The sequence below is a fragment of the Notothenia rossii genome, assembly GCF_949606895.1.
Source record: "Notothenia rossii genome assembly, chromosome: 5".
NCBI lineage: Eukaryota > Metazoa > Chordata > Actinopteri > Perciformes > Nototheniidae > Notothenia > Notothenia rossii.
In genome coordinates this window covers 92,259,307-92,278,533 of record NC_136903.1, presented here as the reverse complement: position 1 = coordinate 92,278,533, position 19,227 = coordinate 92,259,307, and the positions used below count along the sequence as shown (strand labels likewise).

Genomic DNA, 19,227 nt, shown 5'->3' with positions numbered 1-19,227 from the left:
CACAGATAGAACACTATTTAAAGAAAACTATAATTAAAAAAATACAGTAAAATATAGCAGTATTTACATTGACATTAAAAAACACAGACCTTGTGGTTTTATTGCTGGGTTTGTTTAACTTTTTATCTTATAAAATATCTTTACCTCAGTAAAGCGTCTTTGAGCACCTGATAAAGTGCTTGATAAAATACCATTAGGCTATGAAATCCAAATAATGTACAGCTGTTTACTATGGGATGGATTGGTTCTGTTGAAACCTGTTTGAAAACTGTTTATACAGTCTATGGTTGAAACAAAGCTGGAACATTACACAATAAAATGAACAGTTCCTACCAAAAAATAAAAAGGGTGACGTGGGCGGGGATCATGTGACCTGCGGTCATGTGACCTGCCGTCTTTATATTTCACTGTTGTCAGCTGCAGTCAGTCACATGAAGTCCACCTGCTGAAGTGGACAGACAGAAAGACAGACAGGTGAAACAAACAGACAGAAAGGTGAGTGTGTCTCTAAACTCTTCAGCTTTTCTTCTAATCAACTATGATGTCTGTGTGCTAGCTGTTAGCATCGATAGCTAACCGGCTTCCGGGTTTGTAAACGTTGACAGAAACAAGTAAACTGTGTGTGTGTGTGTGTGTGTGTGTGTGTGTGTGTGTGTGTGTGTGTGTGTGTGTGTGTGTGTGTGTGTGTGTGTGTGTGTGTGTGTGTGTGTGTGTGTGTGTGTGTGTGTGTGTGTGTGTGTGTGTGTGTGTGTGTGTGTGTGTGTGTGTGTGTGTGTGTGTGTGTGTGTGTGTGTGTGTGTGTGTGTGTGTGTGTGTGTGTGTGTGTGTGTGTGTGTGTGTGTGTGTGTGTGTGTGTGTGTGCCCGCCCGCCCCCGCGGCTTAAACCGGTTTTCCAGTCAAATATATGTAATATCAGTTTGTTGAATCTGAACAGTTTCGAACTGATTCTGCAGAGGTTAGAACATGAACCTCAAACTTCCTCTTGATGTAACAGCCTTCCGAACATCAGAGCAAACTGAGAAACGTTAACGTTCTCTTTAAATCTGTCCCGCCCTCTGTTGGCTGTTGGGTTCTCTGGTGTTTTGTTATTCATAACCTCACTGAGCCAACTGTGATTTACGGAAGAGGATAAGGGCCATATAAGGAAACCGTTTATTGATGTGACCCAAAAGTCAAAATCATTTCTCAGAATTTTTACTTCTACTTTTTTTACTACTTTTAAGTACTTTATTGATCCCAAATTGGGAAATGTTTGCGTTGCAGCAGTATTAAAAAAAAAACAAAAAAAAACAAAACAAGGCATTGCACATAAGCAGAAATAAACAATACTAGAAATTTAAAAAATCTCAAAATGGAACCAAAACGGCATTTTCTTAGAATTTTTACTTTTTTTAAACATTTTTTAACTTTTTTTCAGAAGTTTTACTGTAATTTCCGATTCTTTACGTTTCCCGTTTATTTTTTTTGCCGAATTATGAACTTTTTCAGAATTTACTTTCTCAGAATATTTTTTTTCCATAATGTTCAGTTTCAGAACTTCTGACTTTCTTTCTCGGACTTCTTACTTTCTTTTCATAATGTTCCCTTTTTTTGATCACATTCCAATTGTGTGTTTCTCATTTCGCTCTAACCCTCTTCCGTTGTCATTAAATAAGTCATGACTACAGAAACATGTTGAAAATCAGTAGCTTCTTGTGATTGGTTCTGATGATATTAAATCACTTCCTGTTGTGTTTCAGATACAGGCTGTGATGATGTTGTTGTGTTGCTTCCGGTTGTGTTTCAGATGTTGCTGTTGTGTTTCAGATGGTGCTGTTGTTGTGTTGTTTCCTCTCCTCTCTGCTGGTTGTCATGGCAGCACCGGCTGCAGATGAGGTGAAGTTCCTCCCCGGCCTTCAGAAACAGCCGAGCTTCAGACACTTCTCTGGATATCTGAAAGTGGCCGACGGGAAACATCTGCACTACTGGTGAGGACTGGGAGACTGTTAAGATAAGAAGTATTGATCCCAATTTAGGACTGGTCTGCGTTGCAGCAGTACAATAAGGCATTGTACATTAGAGAAATGAAAAGACTAGAAATAAAGAATCCAAAATGGAAAAAAAGAGAAAATGATTTTTTTTTTTGGGAGGATTTGAAAAAAAACTTTTTTTTTGTTCTGACTTTTTTCTCAGAACAAAAAAAACATATTTTTTTCAAATTCTCCCCAAAATAATGATAATGTGGCCCTAATCCTCTTCCGTAACATTAAGTGTGTGAGGAATGGATTATTGAATATTAGATTGAACATAAATGTACAGTGTGAGTCTTGGCGTCTCTTAAGAGTCTGGGAAATGTAGTCTTTTATACTATATATATATATATATATATATATATATATATATATATATATATATATATATATATATATATATATAAAAAAGTGACAATATTTGTCCTTTTTGCAAGAGTGCTCTAACAGACTGTGTTCAGGTTGGTGGAGTCCCAGAAGGACCCGTCCTCAGACCCCCTGGTGCTGTGGCTGAACGGAGGCCCAGGATGCAGCTCTCTGGACGGACTACTCACTGAGCACGGACCCTACCTGGTGGGTCACCTGAGAACAGCTTTCTACTGAAAATCTATAAATCTGATTGTTCAGAAACGTCTAGCACCAAAAAGCATTATGGGAGCATAGACTGTATAAAGCAGGATTTTCATTTCAGAATTTTTACTTTTTCAGATGTTTTGCTTTGATTTCAGAATTTTACTTCTTTCTCGAATTTCTTTTTTTTAGAATTTTTCAGAATATTTCTTCTAATTGGGATGTGAAAAAAGTCAAATGTCTTTTTTTCCTCATCAATATATCTGATTGTTTAGAAACGTCTACCACAAAAAAGCAGCATGGGACTGTATAAAGTACGCTTTTAATATCTGAATTTTTACTTTGCTTTCAGAATTTTAATATTTTCAGAATCTTTAGTATTCGTTTGTTTTTTAAATCAGAATTTTGACTTTTTTCACACATTTGACTTTTTCCCAGAATCCTCACTTTTGACTATTTTCAGAATTTCTCACTTTCTTTCTCCGACTTTTCTTTCCTGGGTCTCATCCCAATTTGATTGTTTAGAAACGTCTAGCACCAAAAAGCCTTATGGGAGCATAGACTGTATAAAGGATGGGACACACTGACTTTAAATTCAGCTTTACGGATCAAATAAGTAAACGGTGATATTTACTGTAAACAACTCAATGTTTGCGTTCATATTGACATTATGGTGTGGGACGACTAGGCAGCATCCGTGTAATTTAAAGAATGTTTTCCAGAAGGTTTGACGCTCCGCTTGCCTTTCTGTTTCAGATCCAGGATGACGGAGCGACGCTGCAGTACAACCCGTACTCCTGGAACAAGGTGAGACTCAGAATCAGGTTTATCACCAGGTACACGTGCCAGGTATTTGACTTGATGTTGTGGTTCATACATAAAAGTAAAAGAGAAATTCAAAACACTGATAGAAAACTATTTTAAGAAAGCTATAATTAGCATTTTTTTTTTATAGTTGAGCAGTATTTACATTGTTACTCTATCTATTTTTCTATAAAGTGAAGATTAGTTTACCTACTTTTGATACATGCTCTCTATGCTGTTGAAGAAAACAAACTTTAAAATAAATAAGTAAAGCAGTATTTACATTGAAATGCGGGCAGTCATGTGACCAAACCTAGAATCTCAATGTTGTTGTTGTGATTCCTGGAAGCTGATTGGTTCACGGTTTCCTTGCAGATTGCCAACGTGTTGTACCTGGAGTCTCCAGCAGGGGTCGGATTCTCGTACTCGGACGATAAAAACTACGTCACCAACGACACCGAGGTCAGTGACTCAGACCTCAGCTCCTGATTGGCTCTCAGACTGAGGCTTAGCTCCTGATTGGCTTTCGGACTGAGCCTCGGTTCCTGATTAGCTCTCGGACTGAGTCTCGGCTCCTGATTGGCTCTCGGACTGAGTCTCGGCTCCTGATTGGCTGTCGGACCGAGTCTCAGATCCTGATTGGCTGTCGGACCGAGTCTCAGATCCTGATTAGCTCTCGGACTGAGTCTCTGCTCCTGATTGGCTCTCGGACTGATTCTCTGCTCCTGATAGGCTGTCGGACCGAGTTTCTGCTCCTGATTGGCTTTCGGACTGAGTCTCTGCTCCTGATTGGCTCTCGGACCGAGTCTCTGCTCCTGATAGGCTGTCGGACTGAGTCTCTGCTCCTGATTGGCTTTCGGACTGATTCTCTGCTCCTGATTGGCTGTCGGACTGAGTCTCTGCTCCTGATGGGCTCTCGGACTGAGTCTCTGCTCCTGATTGGCTGTCGGACTGAGTATCTGCTCCTGATTGGCTCTCGGACCGAGTCTCTGCTCCTGATAGGCTGTCGGACTGAGTCTCTGCTCCTGATTGGCTTTCGGACTGATTCTCTGCTCCTGATTGGCTGTCGGACTGAGTCTCTGCTCCTGATGGGCTCTCGGACTGAGTCTCTGCTCCTGATGGGCTCTCGGACTGAGTCTCTGCTCCTGATTGGCTGTCGGACTGAGTCTCTGCTCCTGATTGGCTCTCATACTGAGTTTCGGTTTCTGATTGTCTCTCGGACTGAGGCTGAGTGTGTTTTTGTTTTATATTTCCTCCTCAGGTGTCGATGAACAACTACCTGGCTCTGAAGGAGTTCTTCCGGCTGTTTCCAGAGTTCAGTAAGAGCGAGCTGTTCCTCACAGGTGAGAGTTACGGAGGAATCTACATCCCAACGCTGGCTGAGAGAGTGATGGAGGACTCGACCCTCAACCTGCAGGTAAACACTGATGCTACTTGTTAGAAAAATCTCCCTGGTCCCCGGCTTGAGCTTCAATCTCAGGACCCATGTATTTATGGTCCTTAAGAATGGAAGTAGTCATCACATACAGAGCATCAACTAGTTCCTGAACAGTGTCCTTCACATGCTGATATCCAAGAGAGGGAGTTCGACAGTCACAAGATGGAGGCATACCGGTTCTTGTAGCTAATCATACATCCCGTCATGTATGACAAAAAATTCTGACTCTTTCTCAAAATCGACGTGCAGTTTATTTCAAGTCTTTTAATTTCTCTAATGCCATGTACAATACCAATGTCTCTTTTATTAACTTACATTGCTAACACTGAGTCACGTGTCTCGCAGGGCATTGCCGTGGGAAACGGGATGTCGAGCTACGAGATGAACGACAACTCTCTGGTTTACTTCGCCTATTACCACGGGCTGCTGGGAAGCCTCCTGTGGAGCGAGCTGCAGACGTTCTGCTGCAGCGAGGGGACGTGCGACTTCTACAGCAACAAGAACGAGAACTGCTCCGCCGCCGTGAGTCTCAACCACTTCAGACCCGATAGAGCCAGTATCTTATTGGGTTTCTTCAACAGGCTACGGTTATTCTATCTGAGGATATAGCTAAACAAATCTTCACTTTGTAGAAGAATAGGACAAGCAGACATACAACATTCATCTGTTTGCAACAAATATATATCAATACTCCAATTACTTGTATATAGACTATGGCACAGCTTTAACAATGTCTGTTTAAGTTGTCCAGTGGCTTGATAGAAAAATAAGGAAGGAAGCCACGACAATACCTGACGGATACCTGATTGAGTGTTTTTAAAGGTCTCCTATCACGGACATGCACTTTCTGTACGTCTTTTATTTATCAACATGTGGGTCAGGAGACTCTCAAAGTGTCAGAGAATCAAACCCTCTCTCTTCTCCTCCGTACCCACATCTCTAAAAACGGAACAACGGAGCTGATCCAGATTTTGACCACATTACTAACATGTGGGCATTCTCAGAGAGAATCCTTGATGTGGTTTGGAACATGATATGGAGTCTCATCACGGCAGCATTTAGAATTCTCCTGATGAGCTCTCGTGTTTTGTTTCTTAAAGCTACTGACCCAGAATCATCACTTTAGTAACGGGGCTGAAACAGAGGGATGAGGCTAGAATGATCCGTTTGGTATTTTGAGCAGAACCCTTCAGAGACATGTTCCAGAGTTTCCGCTAGGATTTTTTCTCGCCGGTCAAATGTCCGGAAATAATTAATTTTACCGGACAAATTTGAAACTTACCGGTCATGTTTCAATAATAATAATAAGAATTGTGTAGTAGAGTTTCCGTTAGCAGGTAATCACCGGACTCTGAGCGGATATGCTGATGTTTAAAACTCAGTTAATGGAAGTCATTTTTATATTGCTTCAGTTTATAATCGTAACATACGAAAAGTTCAGATTTATTTTTCAATAAATGATTCCACAAACAACCTAATTATTACATTCAAAGAGACTACTTGTAGTAGATGAAGTACATTATTCAAAAGTTTCAATTTAACTTTGAATAATAACACGGAGAAATCGGCCAATCGATCGGAGCATCCGGAATTATTACCGGACATTTTGAACGGCAGGTTTTGAATTTACTGTTTTTTTTAATACATTTTTTACCAGCTAAAAACCGGTAATTACCGGCTAACGGAAACCCTGACATGTGCGTGTTTTGTTTATATCTAAGACTTATGATGTATGCCTAAAAACAGAATAATAGCAGACCTTTTAACCGGGTGTCTCTCCTGCAGATCGGTGATGTTCAGACAATCGTCTACAGTTCAGGTCTCAACATGTACAACCTGTACGCTCCCTGTCCAGGTGGAGTCCAGAGACTCAGGTGAGCTGTGACCTTTAACCTCTTGTTCTAAATTTGGGTGGAAATGTAACCCATGTATTTTTGTGTTGAACACCTGGCCCTCGAGTCTTCAGCTACTGTTCTAAGCTCACCTGCTGCAGGTGTAACAGCTGACTTCCTGTTTGTTCCTCAGTATTGATAAGGGACAGCTGCTGATCAGAGACTTGGGGAACTCATTCATCAACCATCAGTCGACTCAGCTGTGGAGCCAGGTGAGGACAGGTGTTCATGTCGGGATCAGAATACCTTTATTCGTCCCACAGAGGGGACATTTGCATTTGTTACAGCAGAAAAGAGCTGAAGACAGCTTCATGTTAACTCTGAAGCAAGCATTCAAATATATTCAGAAACGGGTTTATTACCAGGTAGGTTGAAACGTACGAGGAATTTGACTTGGTGGTGCAGACATAAAAGTAAAACGAAAATAAAAGAACTATAAGAACATTAAAAATAATAAATGTTAGAGGTCCTTCACCTGTCTGACGGAAGCTCCTCCTCTTACTGTGTGTGTAGAAGTTACGAGGTCTGGCGTCTCGTCACCTGTCTGTGAGGCTGGACCCCCCCTGCACTAACTCCACCCCCTCCTCCCTTTACCTGAACAACAAGTTTGTCAGAACTGCTCTGCACATCAGCCCCAAGGCTCTGGACTGGGCCATCTGCAGGTAACACACCTGTAACACTGGACACCTGTAACATTACACACCTGTAACACACCTGTAACATTACACACCTGTAACACACCTGTAACACACCTGTAACGCACCTGTACCACTGGACACCTCTAACATTACACACCAGTGAAACTGCGCACCTGTACCACACCGAATAGACTTGCATATTAAAGTAGGCACACTTTATTAATAATAAAAACAAATAACAGACGGGTACACCATGGTAAAAAATGAAATCGAAGTGGCAGTAATTAACACACCTGTAAGTCACCTGTCGATATTGGAAAGTTATTTTGTGTCTGCCTCGGCTGTTTAAATAAAGTTGTAACCCTGCGCTGCAGCTCGGAGGTAAACCTGAACTACGGCCGTCTCTACATGGACGTCAGGAAGCAGTACCTGAAGCTGCTCTCTGCACTGGTCAGTAAACACACCTGTCCTCACACCTGTCCTCACACCTGGTCAGTAAACACACCTGTCCTCACACCTGGTCAGTAAACACACCTGGTCAGTAAACACACCTGTTCAGTAAACACACCTGTCCTCACACCTGGTCAGTAAACACACCTGTCCTCACACCTGGTCAGTAAACACACCTGTCCTCACACCTGGTCAGTAAACACACCTGGTCAGTAAACACACCTGGTCAGTAAACACACCTGGTCAGTAAACACACCTGTTCAGTAAACACACCTGTCCTCACACCTGGTCAGTAAACACACCTGGTCAGTAAACACACCTGTCCTCACACCTGGTCAGTAAACACACCTGTTCAGTAAACACACCTGTCCTCACACCTGGTCAGTAAACACACCTGGTCAGTAAACACACCTGTTCAGTAAACACACCTGTCCTCACACCTGGTCAGTAAACACACCTGTTCAGTAAACACACCTGTCCTCACACCTGGTCAGTAAACACACCTGGTCAGTAAACACACCTGGTCAGTAAACACACCTGGTCAGTAAACACACCTGTTCAGTAAACACACCTGTCCTCACACCTGGTCAGTCAACACACCTGGTCAGTAAACACACCTGGTCAGTAAACACACCTGGTCAGTAAACACACCTGGTCAGTAAACACACCTGGTCAGTAAACACACCTGTCCTCACACCTGGTCAGTAAACACACCTGTCCTCACACCTGGTCAGTAAACACACCTGTCCTCACACCTGGTCAGTAAACACACCTGTCCTCACACCTGGTCAGTAAACACACCAGAGGCCTGTACTACGAAGCTGGTTCAACATAACCTGGATATGTTTGAGTTAGCCGGTTGGCCTAATCCAAAACATACGTGCTCTCGCTAAACGGTCCTACGGTATGGGCTCAGAACAGTCTCATAACACACACATTCACACAGAAGGATCCACACTTGTGTTTTTCAATGCAAACACAAATGTGTTCCGTTTCATATTCATGTAAATAAAATCCAAACATGGAAAAAAGTTTTACAGATGTATTTTTGATCCTCACATATTTGTTTTCTGTTTAAATCCTGAACCTGCAAACACAACCCGCTCTCTGTGCACGGATCGCTGAGCATTCGTGTGTGGGTTTTTGAGACTCCCCTGACGGTCAGCCGATTCGTACTTGTGATTTCTCTCATCTATAGCCAATCAGATGTCTCCTCCAGTCTAAGCCAATCACATGAGCGCGCCCCCACGAGGGTATGATTTATTGCGTTCATGACACTTCATATATGCATTTTGCGCAGTCCGGTCAGCTCGCTAAACAGAGGGCGGAGCTTCAGGTGATCATGCAGAGCTGCGTGTCTCCTTCAGACTCAGCAGCTGATCTGATCTCTCTCTCGCTCTCTAAACAGAGGGCGGGGCTTCAGGTGATCATGCAGAGCTTCGTGTCTCCGTCAGACTCAGCAGCTGATCTGATCTCTCTCTCTCTCTAAACAGAGGGCGGGGCTTCAGGTGATCATGCAGAGCTGCGTGTCTCCGTCAGACTCAGCAGCTGATCTGATCTCTCTCTCGCGTCCGGTTACACTTCACTCGCGTTTATGTCCATATCGATCAGATCCAGCTCTCCTGATCAGCCTTCATAGAGAGCACTGATCAAACTATTAAGAGTGAATATCGGCCGATAATGACCGGCGGGGCTGTGATTGGCTGAGGCTCTGCTGTGAATGGCTAATGCTCTGATTGGCTGATGTTCTTCTGCAGAAGTACCGTGTCCTGGTGTATAACGGGGATGTGGACATGGCCTGTAACTTCATGGGGGACGAGTGGTTTGTGGAGTCTCTGCAGCAACAGGTAACTTTAACATTATACATGTTCCTCAGGTGTGTGTGTGTGTTACCTGTGTGTTTGTGGTGCGACCCGTGTATGTTACCTGTGTTGCTTCCCGTGTGTCTCAGGTGTGTGTGGTGCTACCTGTGTGTGTTACCAGTGTCTCAGGTGTGTGTTTACCTGTGTGTGTGCATGTTGCTTCCCTTGTGTCTCAGGTGTGTGTGTATGTTACCTGTGTGTGTGTGTATGTTACCTGTGTGTGTTACCAGTGTTTCAGCTGTGTGTGTGTGTTACCTGTGTGTTTCAGCTGTGTGTGTGTTACCAGTGTTTCAGCTGTGTGTGTGTGTGTTACCTGTGTGTGTTACCAGTGTTTCAGGTGTGTGTGTGTTACCTGTGTGTTACTGTGTTTCGTGTGTGTGTGTGTTACCTGTGTGTGTTACCAGTGTTTCAGCTGTGTGTGTGTTACCAGTGTTTCAGCTGTGTGTGTGTGTTACCTGTGTGTGTTACCAGTGTTTCAGGTGTGTGTGTGTGTTACCTGTGTGTTACTGTGTTTCGTGTGTGTGTGTGTTACCTGTGTGTGTTACCTGTGTTTCAGCTGTGTGTGTTACCTGTGTGTGTTACCAGTGTTTCAGCTGTGTGTGTTACCTGTGTGTGTTACCAGTGTTTCAGCTGTGTGTGTGTGTTACCAGTGTTTCAGCTGTGTGTTACCTGTGTGTGTTACCAGTGTTTCAGCTGTGTGTGTGTGTTACCTGTGTGTTACCAGTGTTTCAGCTGTGTGTGTGTTACCTGTGTGTGTTACCAGTGTTTCAGCTGTGTGTGTGTGTTACCAGTGTTTCAGCTGTGTTACCTGTGTGTGTTACCAGTGTTTCAGCTGTGTGTGTGTGTTACCTGTGTGTTACCAGTGTTTCAGCTGTGTGTGTGTTACCTGTGTGTGTTACCAGTGTTTCAGGTGTGTGTGTGTGTTACCTGTGTGTTACTGTGTTTCGTGTGTGTGTGTTACCTGTGTGTTACCTGTGTTTCAGCTGTGTGTGTTACCTGTGTGTGTTACCAGTGTTTCAGCTGTGTGTGTGTTACCTGTGTGTTACCAGTGTTTCAGCTGTGTGTGTGTTACCTGTGTGTGTTACCAGTGTTTCAGGTGTGTGTGTGTGTTACCTGTGTGTTACTGTGTTTCGTGTGTGTGTGTTACCTGTGTGTGTTACCAGTGTTTCAGCTGTGTGTGTGTTACCTGTGTGTGTTACCAGTGTTTCAGCTGTGTGTGTGTGTGTTACCAGTGTTTCAGCTGTGTGTGTGTGTTACCTGTGTGTTACCAGTGTTTCAGCTGTGTGTGTGTTACCTGTGTGTGTTACCAGTGTTTCAGCTGTGTGTGTGTGTTACCAGTGTTTCAGCTGTGTGTGTGTGTTACCAGTGTTTCAGCTGTGTGTGTGTGTTACCAGTGTTTCAGCTGTGTGTGTGTGTTACCAGTGTTTCAGCTGTGTGTGTGTGTTACCAGTGTTTCAGCTGTGTGTGTGTGTGTGTGTTACCAGTGTTTCAGCTGTGTGTGTTACCTGTGTGTGTTACTGTGTTCCAGGTGGAGGTGCAGAGGCGTCCCTGGCTTTTTGACGATGTGAACGGTCGACAGGTCGGAGGCTTCGTCAAAGAGTTCGACAACATCGCCTTCCTGACTGTGAAGGTAAACGCCTCACTTCCTGTGATGTCATCTCTGTGGGCGGGGGTCTTACCTGTCTGTCTAATGACTGCGTCTATGATCGAGTGATATTTACCTTTTTTAATATACATTTTAAAGAAATGTCGCCATTATTAAACTAGTTATTGCAAATTAAAACTGAGGTTACATTTTTTTCCCCAGTTTGACCTTTTGATTGGTTCTCCTACAGGGTTCTGGTCACATGGTTCCATCAGATAAACCAATCGCTGCCTTCGCCATGTTCTCCAGATTCATCAAGAGGCAACCCTACTGACCTCTGACCTCTCTGTGACCCCCGTTCAGTTTGGGCTCTCTGGGCTGCCGCCATTTATGTTTGTTTATATCTTTCTTCCTGTCACTGCCAGCTAATCAGCTGCCCTTACAGCTTTTAACATTTTTGTAAATGAATCGCCTCAACCTCCAGCCAATCACAGCGCTCCACTTGGCTGTTGCCATGGAAACGAAACTGCCGCCTGTTTATGTTTGAATGTGAATCTTGTTTCTGAATAAAGGGAAAACCAGGAAATAAAGTCTGAACTCTGACCTTCATTTCTAACGTTTTATACATCGAACTGATTTATTAGTTATAGTAATTGTACTTGAGTAAAAGTAGAAGTACTCAGATCTTGTTCTTGAGTAAAAGTAGAAGTACTCAGGTCTTGTACTTGAGTAAAAGTAGAAGTACCAGAGTGTAGGAATACTCTGTTACAGTAAAAGTCCTCATTCAAAATGTTCCTCAAGTGAAAGTAGAAAAGTATTCTCATCAAAATATAGTGAAAGACAGTAAAAGTAGTCATTGTGCAGATTGGTCCATTTCAGAATAATAGATATGATATGTTTTATAATGATTGATCATGATCACACCGCTCATTAAACACTGCGAGACTGTATTTGATCATTTTTCAGTATTTATTGCATATTTCTCTTTGTGGTTTAACAAGTCGTAGAAAGTTAGAAACATAAAAACACAAAGTAGTTACCCAATAAGATGTAACATACAAGCTCAGAAACATGATCTGCATTTAATAATACAAATAGTAGTAGTAAAGGTCTACCTAATAAAGATTTATATATATATATGATGGTGATGATGAAGATGATTATTACGATGATGGTGATGAGGATAAGGATGATGATGATGCTGATCTTCCTCCTTTGATCATCTGGTGTTTTTTGTTATCGTTTCTGTTGTATTGTATCTGATCCATACCTCATGTGACGTCATTTCCCTTCCTGTTTGTGGGGGAGTCGGTGAGGAGAGAAGCTGCTGATCTCAGATCTGTGCTTCTCTCTCTGCGGGTGTTTCTCTCCTCCATCTCTCCTCCGTCTCTCCTCCATCCCTCCCCCGTCTCTCCTGCTGGCCGGCCTCGGTGCTCTCTGCTCGGCTGGCGGCAGCCCGGAGGGTCGGTTTCTCGCTCCGTCATGGTGCAGAAGTCCCGGAACGGCGGGGTGTTCCCCGGAGCTCAGGCCGACCAGAAGAAGCTGAAGGTCGGTTTCGTGGGGCTGGAATCCGGGGGGACCGAGTCCAGGGACGGAGCTCTGCTGATAGCCGGTAAACAGCGTGCGCGCGCGTGTGTGAGAGAGAGAGAGTATAATTAGTGTGTATTTTATTGAATATGTAATGCGTGGAACCAGAGGCGGTTCCTCTGCAGATCTCCAGTAAACATGAGAACCTTCAACATGATCTTTATATATACAGTCTATGATCATGATGAACACAACAAAATAACAGTTGCTGGACCAATGGGGATGGAGAGAGCTTCACAGTGAGCTGGAATATGATTGGCTGATGGCTCCAAACCTTATATCTTATAAAAGTTCAACAATGAAAATATGCATGTGTTAGTTTGTATGCATCTTAGTGTGTACATATACATGTGCAGCTGTTAGTGTGTATATAGATTACCTTATATTTGAGTACTACATTTTATGGTATTTAATTTTATAGTTTTTTACTGTAATTTTGTCTTTTTATCTCGTTTTATTTTTATCTCGTTTTATTTCAGGTTTCTCATGTTTTTTATATAATTTTCTTGTAATTGTAACAATATTTTACACGCTCATGTGTGTTAGTTATTCTGGACAGCCCAGACAGACGTGTTTTATAAATACACTTTGATTTGATGTTTAATGTGTATTTCTACCCGTGCAGGGTTAGTGTGTATATATATAGTATATAATTCTACCTGTGCAGGTGTTAATGTGTGTATTTGTACCTGTGCAGTTGTTAATGTGTGTATATATATATATATTTGTACCTGCAGGTGTGGAGGAGGGCCCTCGGCGGCAGCGCAGCAGTGTGTCGGGGGGGAAGAAACCTCCAAAGAGAAACGCTCTGTATCGCCGTCTGCAGAACTTCCTGTACAATGTTCTGGAGAGGCCGAGAGGATGGGCCTTCATCTACCACGCATATGTGTAAATACTGAGTATATCAAATATACTGGGGGGGGGGGGGGGGGGGGGGGGGCAGCAGGTTCAGGGATGGCAGCTGAAGATCACTGTGGACGATAAATAACCCTGTCCAGGGTTAAGCTCTGCCTCTTATAGAACCATCGTTACTCTCAATACCTCCACAGGTTCCTGATGGTTTAATGTCTGTTCTCTGGGTTCCTGATGGTTTAATGTCTGTTCTCTGGGTTCCTGATGGTTTAATGTCTGTTCTCTGATGGTTCCTGATGGTTTAATGTCTGTTCTCTGATGGTTCCTGATGGTTTAATGTCTGTTCTCTGATGGTTCCTGATGGTTTAATGTCTGTTCTCTGGGTTCCTGATGGTTTAATGTCTGTTCTCTAGGTTCCTGATGGTTTAATGTCTGTTCTCTGGGTTCCTGATGGTTTAATGTCTGTTCTCTGGGTTCCTGATGGTTTAATGTCTGTTCTCTAGGTTCCTGATGGTTTAATGTCTGTTCTCTGATGGTTCCTGATGGTTTAATGTCTGTTCTCTGGGTTCCTGATGGTTTAATGTCTGTTCTCTAGGTTCCTGCTGGTTTAATGTCTGTTCTCTGATGGTTCCTGATGGTTTAATGTCTGTTCTCTGATGGTTCCTGATGGTTTAATGTCTGTTCTCTGGGTTCCTGATGGTTTAATGTCTGTTCTCTGGGTTCCTGCTGGTTTAATGTCTGTTCTCTGATGGTTCCTGATGGTTTAATGTCTGTTCTCTGATGGTTCCTGATGGTTTAATGTCTGTTCTCTAGGTTCCTGCTGGTTTAATGTCTGTTCTCTAGGTTCCTGATGGTTTAATGTCTGTTCTCTAGGTTCCTGATGGTTTAATGTCTGTTCTCTGGGTTCCTGATGGTTTAATGTCTGTTCTCTAGGTTCCTGCTGGTTTAATGTCTGTTCTCTGATGGTTCCTGATGGTTTAATGTCTGTTCTCTGGGTTCCTGATGGTTTAATGTCTGTTCTCTGATGGTTCCTGATGGTTTAATGTCTGTTCTCTAGGTTCCTGCTGGTTTAATGTCTGTTCTCTAGGTTCCTGATGGTTTAATGTCTGTTCTCTGATGGTTCCTGCTGGTTTAATGTCTGTTCTCTAGGTTCCTGATGGTTTAATGTCTGTTCTCTGGGTTCCTGATGGTTTAATGTCTGTTCTCTGGGTTCCTGATGGTTTAATGTCTGTTCTCTAGGTTCCTGATGGTTTAATGTCTGTTCTCTGATGGTTCCTGATGGTTTAATGTCTGTTCTCTGGGTTCCTGATGGTTTAATGTCTGTTCTCTGGGTTCCTGATGGTTTAATGTATGTTCTCTAGGTTCCTTATGGTTTAATGTCTGTTCTCTGATGGTTCCTGATGGTTTAATGTCTGTTCTCTGGGTTCCTGATGGTTTAATGTCTGTTCTCTGGGTTCTTGATGGTTTAATGTCTGTTCTCTAGGTTCCTGATGGTTTAATGTCTGTTCTCTGGGTTCCTGATGGTTTAATGTCTGTTCTCTAGGTTCCTGATGGTTTAATGTCTGTTCTCTAGGTTCCTGATGGTTTAATGTCTGTTCTCTGATGGTTCCTGATGGTTTAATGTCTGTTCTCTGATGGTTCCTGATGGTTTAATGTCTGTTCTCTAGGTTCCTGATGGTTTAATGTCTGTTCTCTGGGTTCCTGATGGTTTAATGTCTGTTCTTTAGGTTCCTGATGGTTTAATGTCTGTTCTCTGATGGTTCCTGATGGTTTAATGTCTGTTCTCTGGGTTCCTGATGGTTTAATGTCTGTTCTCTAGGTTCCTGATGGTTTAATGTCTGTTCTCTGATGGTTCCTGATGGTTTAATGTCTGTTCTCTGATGGTTCCTGATGGTTTAATGTCTGTTCTCTGATGGTTCCTGATGGTTTAATATCTGTTCTCTGATGGTTCCTGATGGTTTAATGTCTGTTCTCTGGGTTCCTGATGGTTTAATATCTGTTCTCTGGGTTCCTGATGGTTTAATGTCTGTTCTCTAGGTTCCTGATGGTTTAATGTCTGTTCTCTGATGGTTCCTGATGGTTTAATATCTGTTCTCTGGGTTCCTGATGGTTTAATGTCTGTTCTCTAGGTTCCTGCTGGTTTAATGTCTGTTCTCTGATGGTTCCTGCTGGTTTAATGTCTGTTCTCTGATGGTTCCTGATGGTTTAATATCTGTTCTCTGATGGTTCCTTATGGTTTAATGTCTGTTCTCTGATGGTTCCTGCTGGTTTAATGTCTGTTCTCTGATGGTTCCTGATGGTTTAATATCTGTTCTCTGATGGTTCCTTATGGTTTAATGTCTGTTCTCTGATGGTTCCTGATGGTTTAATATCTGTTCTCTGGGTTCCTGATGGTTTAATGTCTGTTCTCTAGGTTCCTGCTGGTTTAATGTCTGTTCTCTGATGGTTCCTGATGGTTTAATGTCTGTTCTCTGATGGTTCCTGATGGTTTAATGTCTGTTCTCTGATGGTTCCTGATGGTTTAATGTCTGTTCTCTGATGGTTCCTGATGGTTTAATGTCTGTTCTCTGGGTTCCTGATGGTTTAATGTCTGTTCTCTGGGTTCTTGATGGTTTAATGTCTGTTCTCTAGGTTCCTGCTGGTTTAATGTCTGTTCTCTAATGGTTCCTGATGGTTTAATGTCTGTTCTCTGATGGTTCCTGATGGTTTAATGTCTGTTCTCTGGGTTCGTGATGGTTTAATGTCTGTTCTCTAGGTTCCTGATGGTTTAATGTCTGTTCTCTGGGTTCCTGCTGGTTTAATGTCTGTTCTCTAGGTTCCTGATGGTTTAATGTCTGTTCTCTGATGGTTCCTGATGGCTTAATGTCTGTTCTCTGATGGTTCCTGATGGTTTAATGTCTGTTCTCTAGGTTCCTGATGGTTTAATGTCTGTTCTCTGGGTTCCTGATGGTTTAATGTCTGTTCTCTGGGTTCCTGATGGTTTAATGTCTGTTCTCTGATGGTTCCTGATGGTTTAATGTCTGTTCTCTAGGTTCCTGATGGTTTAATGTCTGTTCTCTGATGGTTCCTGATGGTTTAATGTCTGTTCTCTGGGTTCCTGATGGTTTAATGTCTGTTCTCTGATGGTTCCTGATGGTTTAATGTCTGTTCTCTGGGTTCCTGATGGTTTAATGTCTGTTCTCTGGTGGTTCCTGATGGTTTAATGTCTGTTCTCTGATGGTTCCTGATGGTTTAATGTCTGTTCTCTAGGTTCCTGATGGTTTAATGTCTGTTTTCTGGGTTCCTGATGGTTTAATGTCTGTTCTCTGGTGGTTCCTGATGGTTTAATGTCTGTTCTCTGATGGTTCCTGATGGTTTAATGTCTGTTTTCTGGGTTCCTGATGGTTTAATGTCTGTTCTCTGGGTTCCTGATGGTTTAATGTCTGTTCTCTGGGTTCCTGCTGGTTTAATGTCTGTTCTCTGGGTTCCTGATGGTTTAATGTCTGTTCTCTGGGTTCCTGATGGTTTAATGTCTGTTCTCTGATGGTTCCTGATGGTTTAATGTCTGTTCTCTGGGTTCCTGATGGTTTAATGTCTGTTCTCTGATGGTTCCTGATGGTTTAATGTCTGTTCTCTGGGTTCCTGATGGTTTAATGTCTGTTCTCTGGGTTCCTGCTGGTTTAATGTCTGTTCTCTGATGGTTCCTGATGGTTTAATGTCTGTTCTCTGATGGTTCCTGCTGGTTTAATGTCTGTTCTCTGGGTTCCTGCTGGTTTAATGTCTGTTCTCTGATGGTTCCTGATGGTTTAATGTATGTTCTCTAGGTTCCTGATGGTTTAATGTCTGTTCTCTGATGGTTCCTGATGGTTTAATGTCTGTTCTCTAGGTTCCTGATGGTTTAATGTCTGTTCTCTGGGTTCCTGATGGTTTAATGTCTGTTCTCTGATGGTTCCTGATGGTTTAATGTCTGTTCTCTGGGTTCCTGATGGTTTAATGTCTGTTCTCTGGGTTCCTGATGGTTTAATGTCTGTTCTCTGGGTTCCTGATGGTTTAATGTCTGTTCTCTGATGGTTCCTGATGGTTTAATGTCTGTTCTCTGGGTTCCTGATGGTTTAATGTCTGTTCTCTGGGTTCCTGATGGTTTAATGTCTGTTCTCTGGGTTCCTGCTGGTTTAATATCGGTTCTCTATGCAGGTTCCTGCTGGTGTTCTCCTGTCTGGTTCTCTCTGTGTTCTCCACCATCAGAGAGTATGAGAAGAGTTCAGAGGACGCGCTCTACATTCTGGTAAAACTCTAAAAATACATTTCCTTGTTCCTGCGATCTCAGAGGAGGAACTGAGATTTAATGTTCTGAGGATTTCAGTTCCTGTAGTTTTAGTCGTTGGTTCTTTTAATTAGTAAATCAAGTTGAAGTTCCCTAAAGGTCTAGGCAGTTTGTTCTCCGTGAAAGAAAACTCAGATTTCATTGAACATTCTTTTCTTTTTTTTAAAACTGTATTTTTACCTTGTTAACAATTTACAAGCAAAACACAACAAATAACAGACAGGGGACAATACAGCACGTCAACAACAACACATCCATGTTGTTCCAGTTAATCCCACATAGGAAGAAGTTACAGATTCATTATAACAGAAAACATGGATTACGTAGCACCCCTCCTCACTTGCACCAGTGATTGTCAAACGTGTCACTGCAAGGCCTTAAAGAAAAGCTCAGTGTCTCCATGTGTCCCTGTGTTGGAGCACTGAGCATGTTGACCTTCAGTCAGTCAGTCTGTGTTGGAGCACTGAGCATGTTGACCTTCAGTCAGTCAGTCTGTGTTGGAGCACTGAGCATGTTGACCTTCAGTCAGTCAGTCTGTGTTGGAGCACTGAGCATGTTGACCTTCAGTCAGTCAGTCTGTGTTGGAGCACTGAGCATGTTGACCTTCAGTCAGTCAGTCTGTGTTGGAGCACTGAGCATGTTGACCCTCAGTCAGTCAGTCTGTGTTGGAGCACTGAGCATGTTGACCTTCAGTCAGTCAGTCTGTGTTGGAGCACTGAGCATGTTGACCCTCAGTCAGTCAGTCTGTGTTGGAGCACTGAGCATGTTGACCTTCAGTCAGTCAGTCTGTGTTGGAGCACTGAGCATGTTGACCTTCAGTCAGTCAGTCTGTGTTGGAGCACTGAGCATGTTGACCTTCAGTCAGTCAGTCTGTGTTGGAGCACTGAGCATGTTGACCCTCAGTCAGTCAGTCTGTGTTGGAGCACTGAGCATGTTGACCTTCAGTCAGTCAGTCTGTGTTGGAGCACTGAGCATGTTGACCTTCAGTCAGTCAGTCTGTGTTGGAGCACTGAGCATGTTGACCTTCAGTCAGTCAGTCTGTGTTGGAGCACTGAGCATGTTGACCTTCAGTCAGTCAGGGGATCCCGACTGTGCTCAGGCTGAAAAAGGAAGTATATAACAGTCTTTCTTCCTGTCGATGTGACCGTGATGTTTCACTTCCATTGTTTACCAACTGTCTGTTACTGATCAGTGCTGACATGATGAATACACATGATCATATTTTGTAGAACATCCA

At 42.9% G+C, this 19,227-nt stretch overlaps 2 protein-coding genes and 1 long non-coding RNA gene across 6 annotated transcripts in view; 2 read left to right on the top strand and 1 right to left on the bottom strand.

Annotated features, from left to right (window-relative positions):
* The first annotated feature begins 356 nt into the window (after positions 1 to 356).
* Positions 357 to 11,838, top strand: ctsa (cathepsin A). The gene is made up of 14 exons (XM_079685345.1): positions 357 to 495; positions 1,807 to 1,967; positions 2,471 to 2,582; positions 3,336 to 3,386; positions 3,759 to 3,845; positions 4,645 to 4,800; positions 5,167 to 5,343; positions 6,607 to 6,695; positions 6,847 to 6,925; positions 7,227 to 7,375; positions 7,726 to 7,801; positions 9,559 to 9,648; positions 11,192 to 11,293; positions 11,499 to 11,838. Exons 2-14 carry the CDS (start codon positions 1,807 to 1,809, stop codon positions 11,580 to 11,582), a joined length of 1,413 nt encoding a protein of 470 aa, XP_079541471.1. The 5' UTR covers positions 357 to 495; the 3' UTR covers positions 11,583 to 11,838.
* On the bottom strand, positions 7,718 to 8,577 carry LOC307041804. Its single transcript, XR_013808887.1, has 3 exons — positions 8,487 to 8,577; positions 7,869 to 8,321; positions 7,718 to 7,827 (listed from the first exon to the last, which is right to left on the bottom strand). It is a non-coding gene; the product is annotated as an uncharacterized lncRNA (long non-coding RNA).
* A 402-nt stretch (positions 11,839 to 12,240) lies between the features above and the next one.
* Positions 12,241 to 19,227, top strand: part of kcnq2b (potassium voltage-gated channel, KQT-like subfamily, member 2b) — a 34,190-nt gene continuing 27,203 nt past the window's right edge. The window contains exons 1-3 of one of the 4 annotated variants that reach the window (XM_079685005.1): positions 12,241 to 12,860; positions 13,573 to 13,723; positions 17,861 to 17,951. In XM_079685005.1, coding sequence (XP_079541131.1) covers positions 12,731 to 12,860; positions 13,573 to 13,723; positions 17,861 to 17,951 — 372 coding nt within the window. In that variant the 5' untranslated portion in view covers positions 12,241 to 12,730. The remainder of the gene's footprint in view (positions 12,861 to 13,572; positions 13,724 to 17,860; positions 17,952 to 19,227) is intronic. The other 3 variants (XM_079685006.1, XM_079685004.1, XM_079685003.1) reach the window with 3 other exon arrangements.

What these genes read in the sequence shown, in the direction of transcription:
- ctsa (XM_079685345.1), top strand. Translation starts at nt 1,807, where the DNA reads ATGGTGCTGTTGTTGTGTTGTTTCCTCTCCTCTCTGCTGGTTGTCATG. An exon ending in ACCCGTACTCCTGGAACAAG is followed by an intron (nt 3,387 to 3,758) that starts GTGAGACTCAGA and finishes GTTTCCTTGCAG; the next exon opens with ATTGCCAACGTGTTGTACCT. An exon ending in TGAAGCTGCTCTCTGCACTG is followed by an intron (nt 7,802 to 9,558) that starts GTCAGTAAACAC and finishes GTTCTTCTGCAG; the next exon opens with AAGTACCGTGTCCTGGTGTA.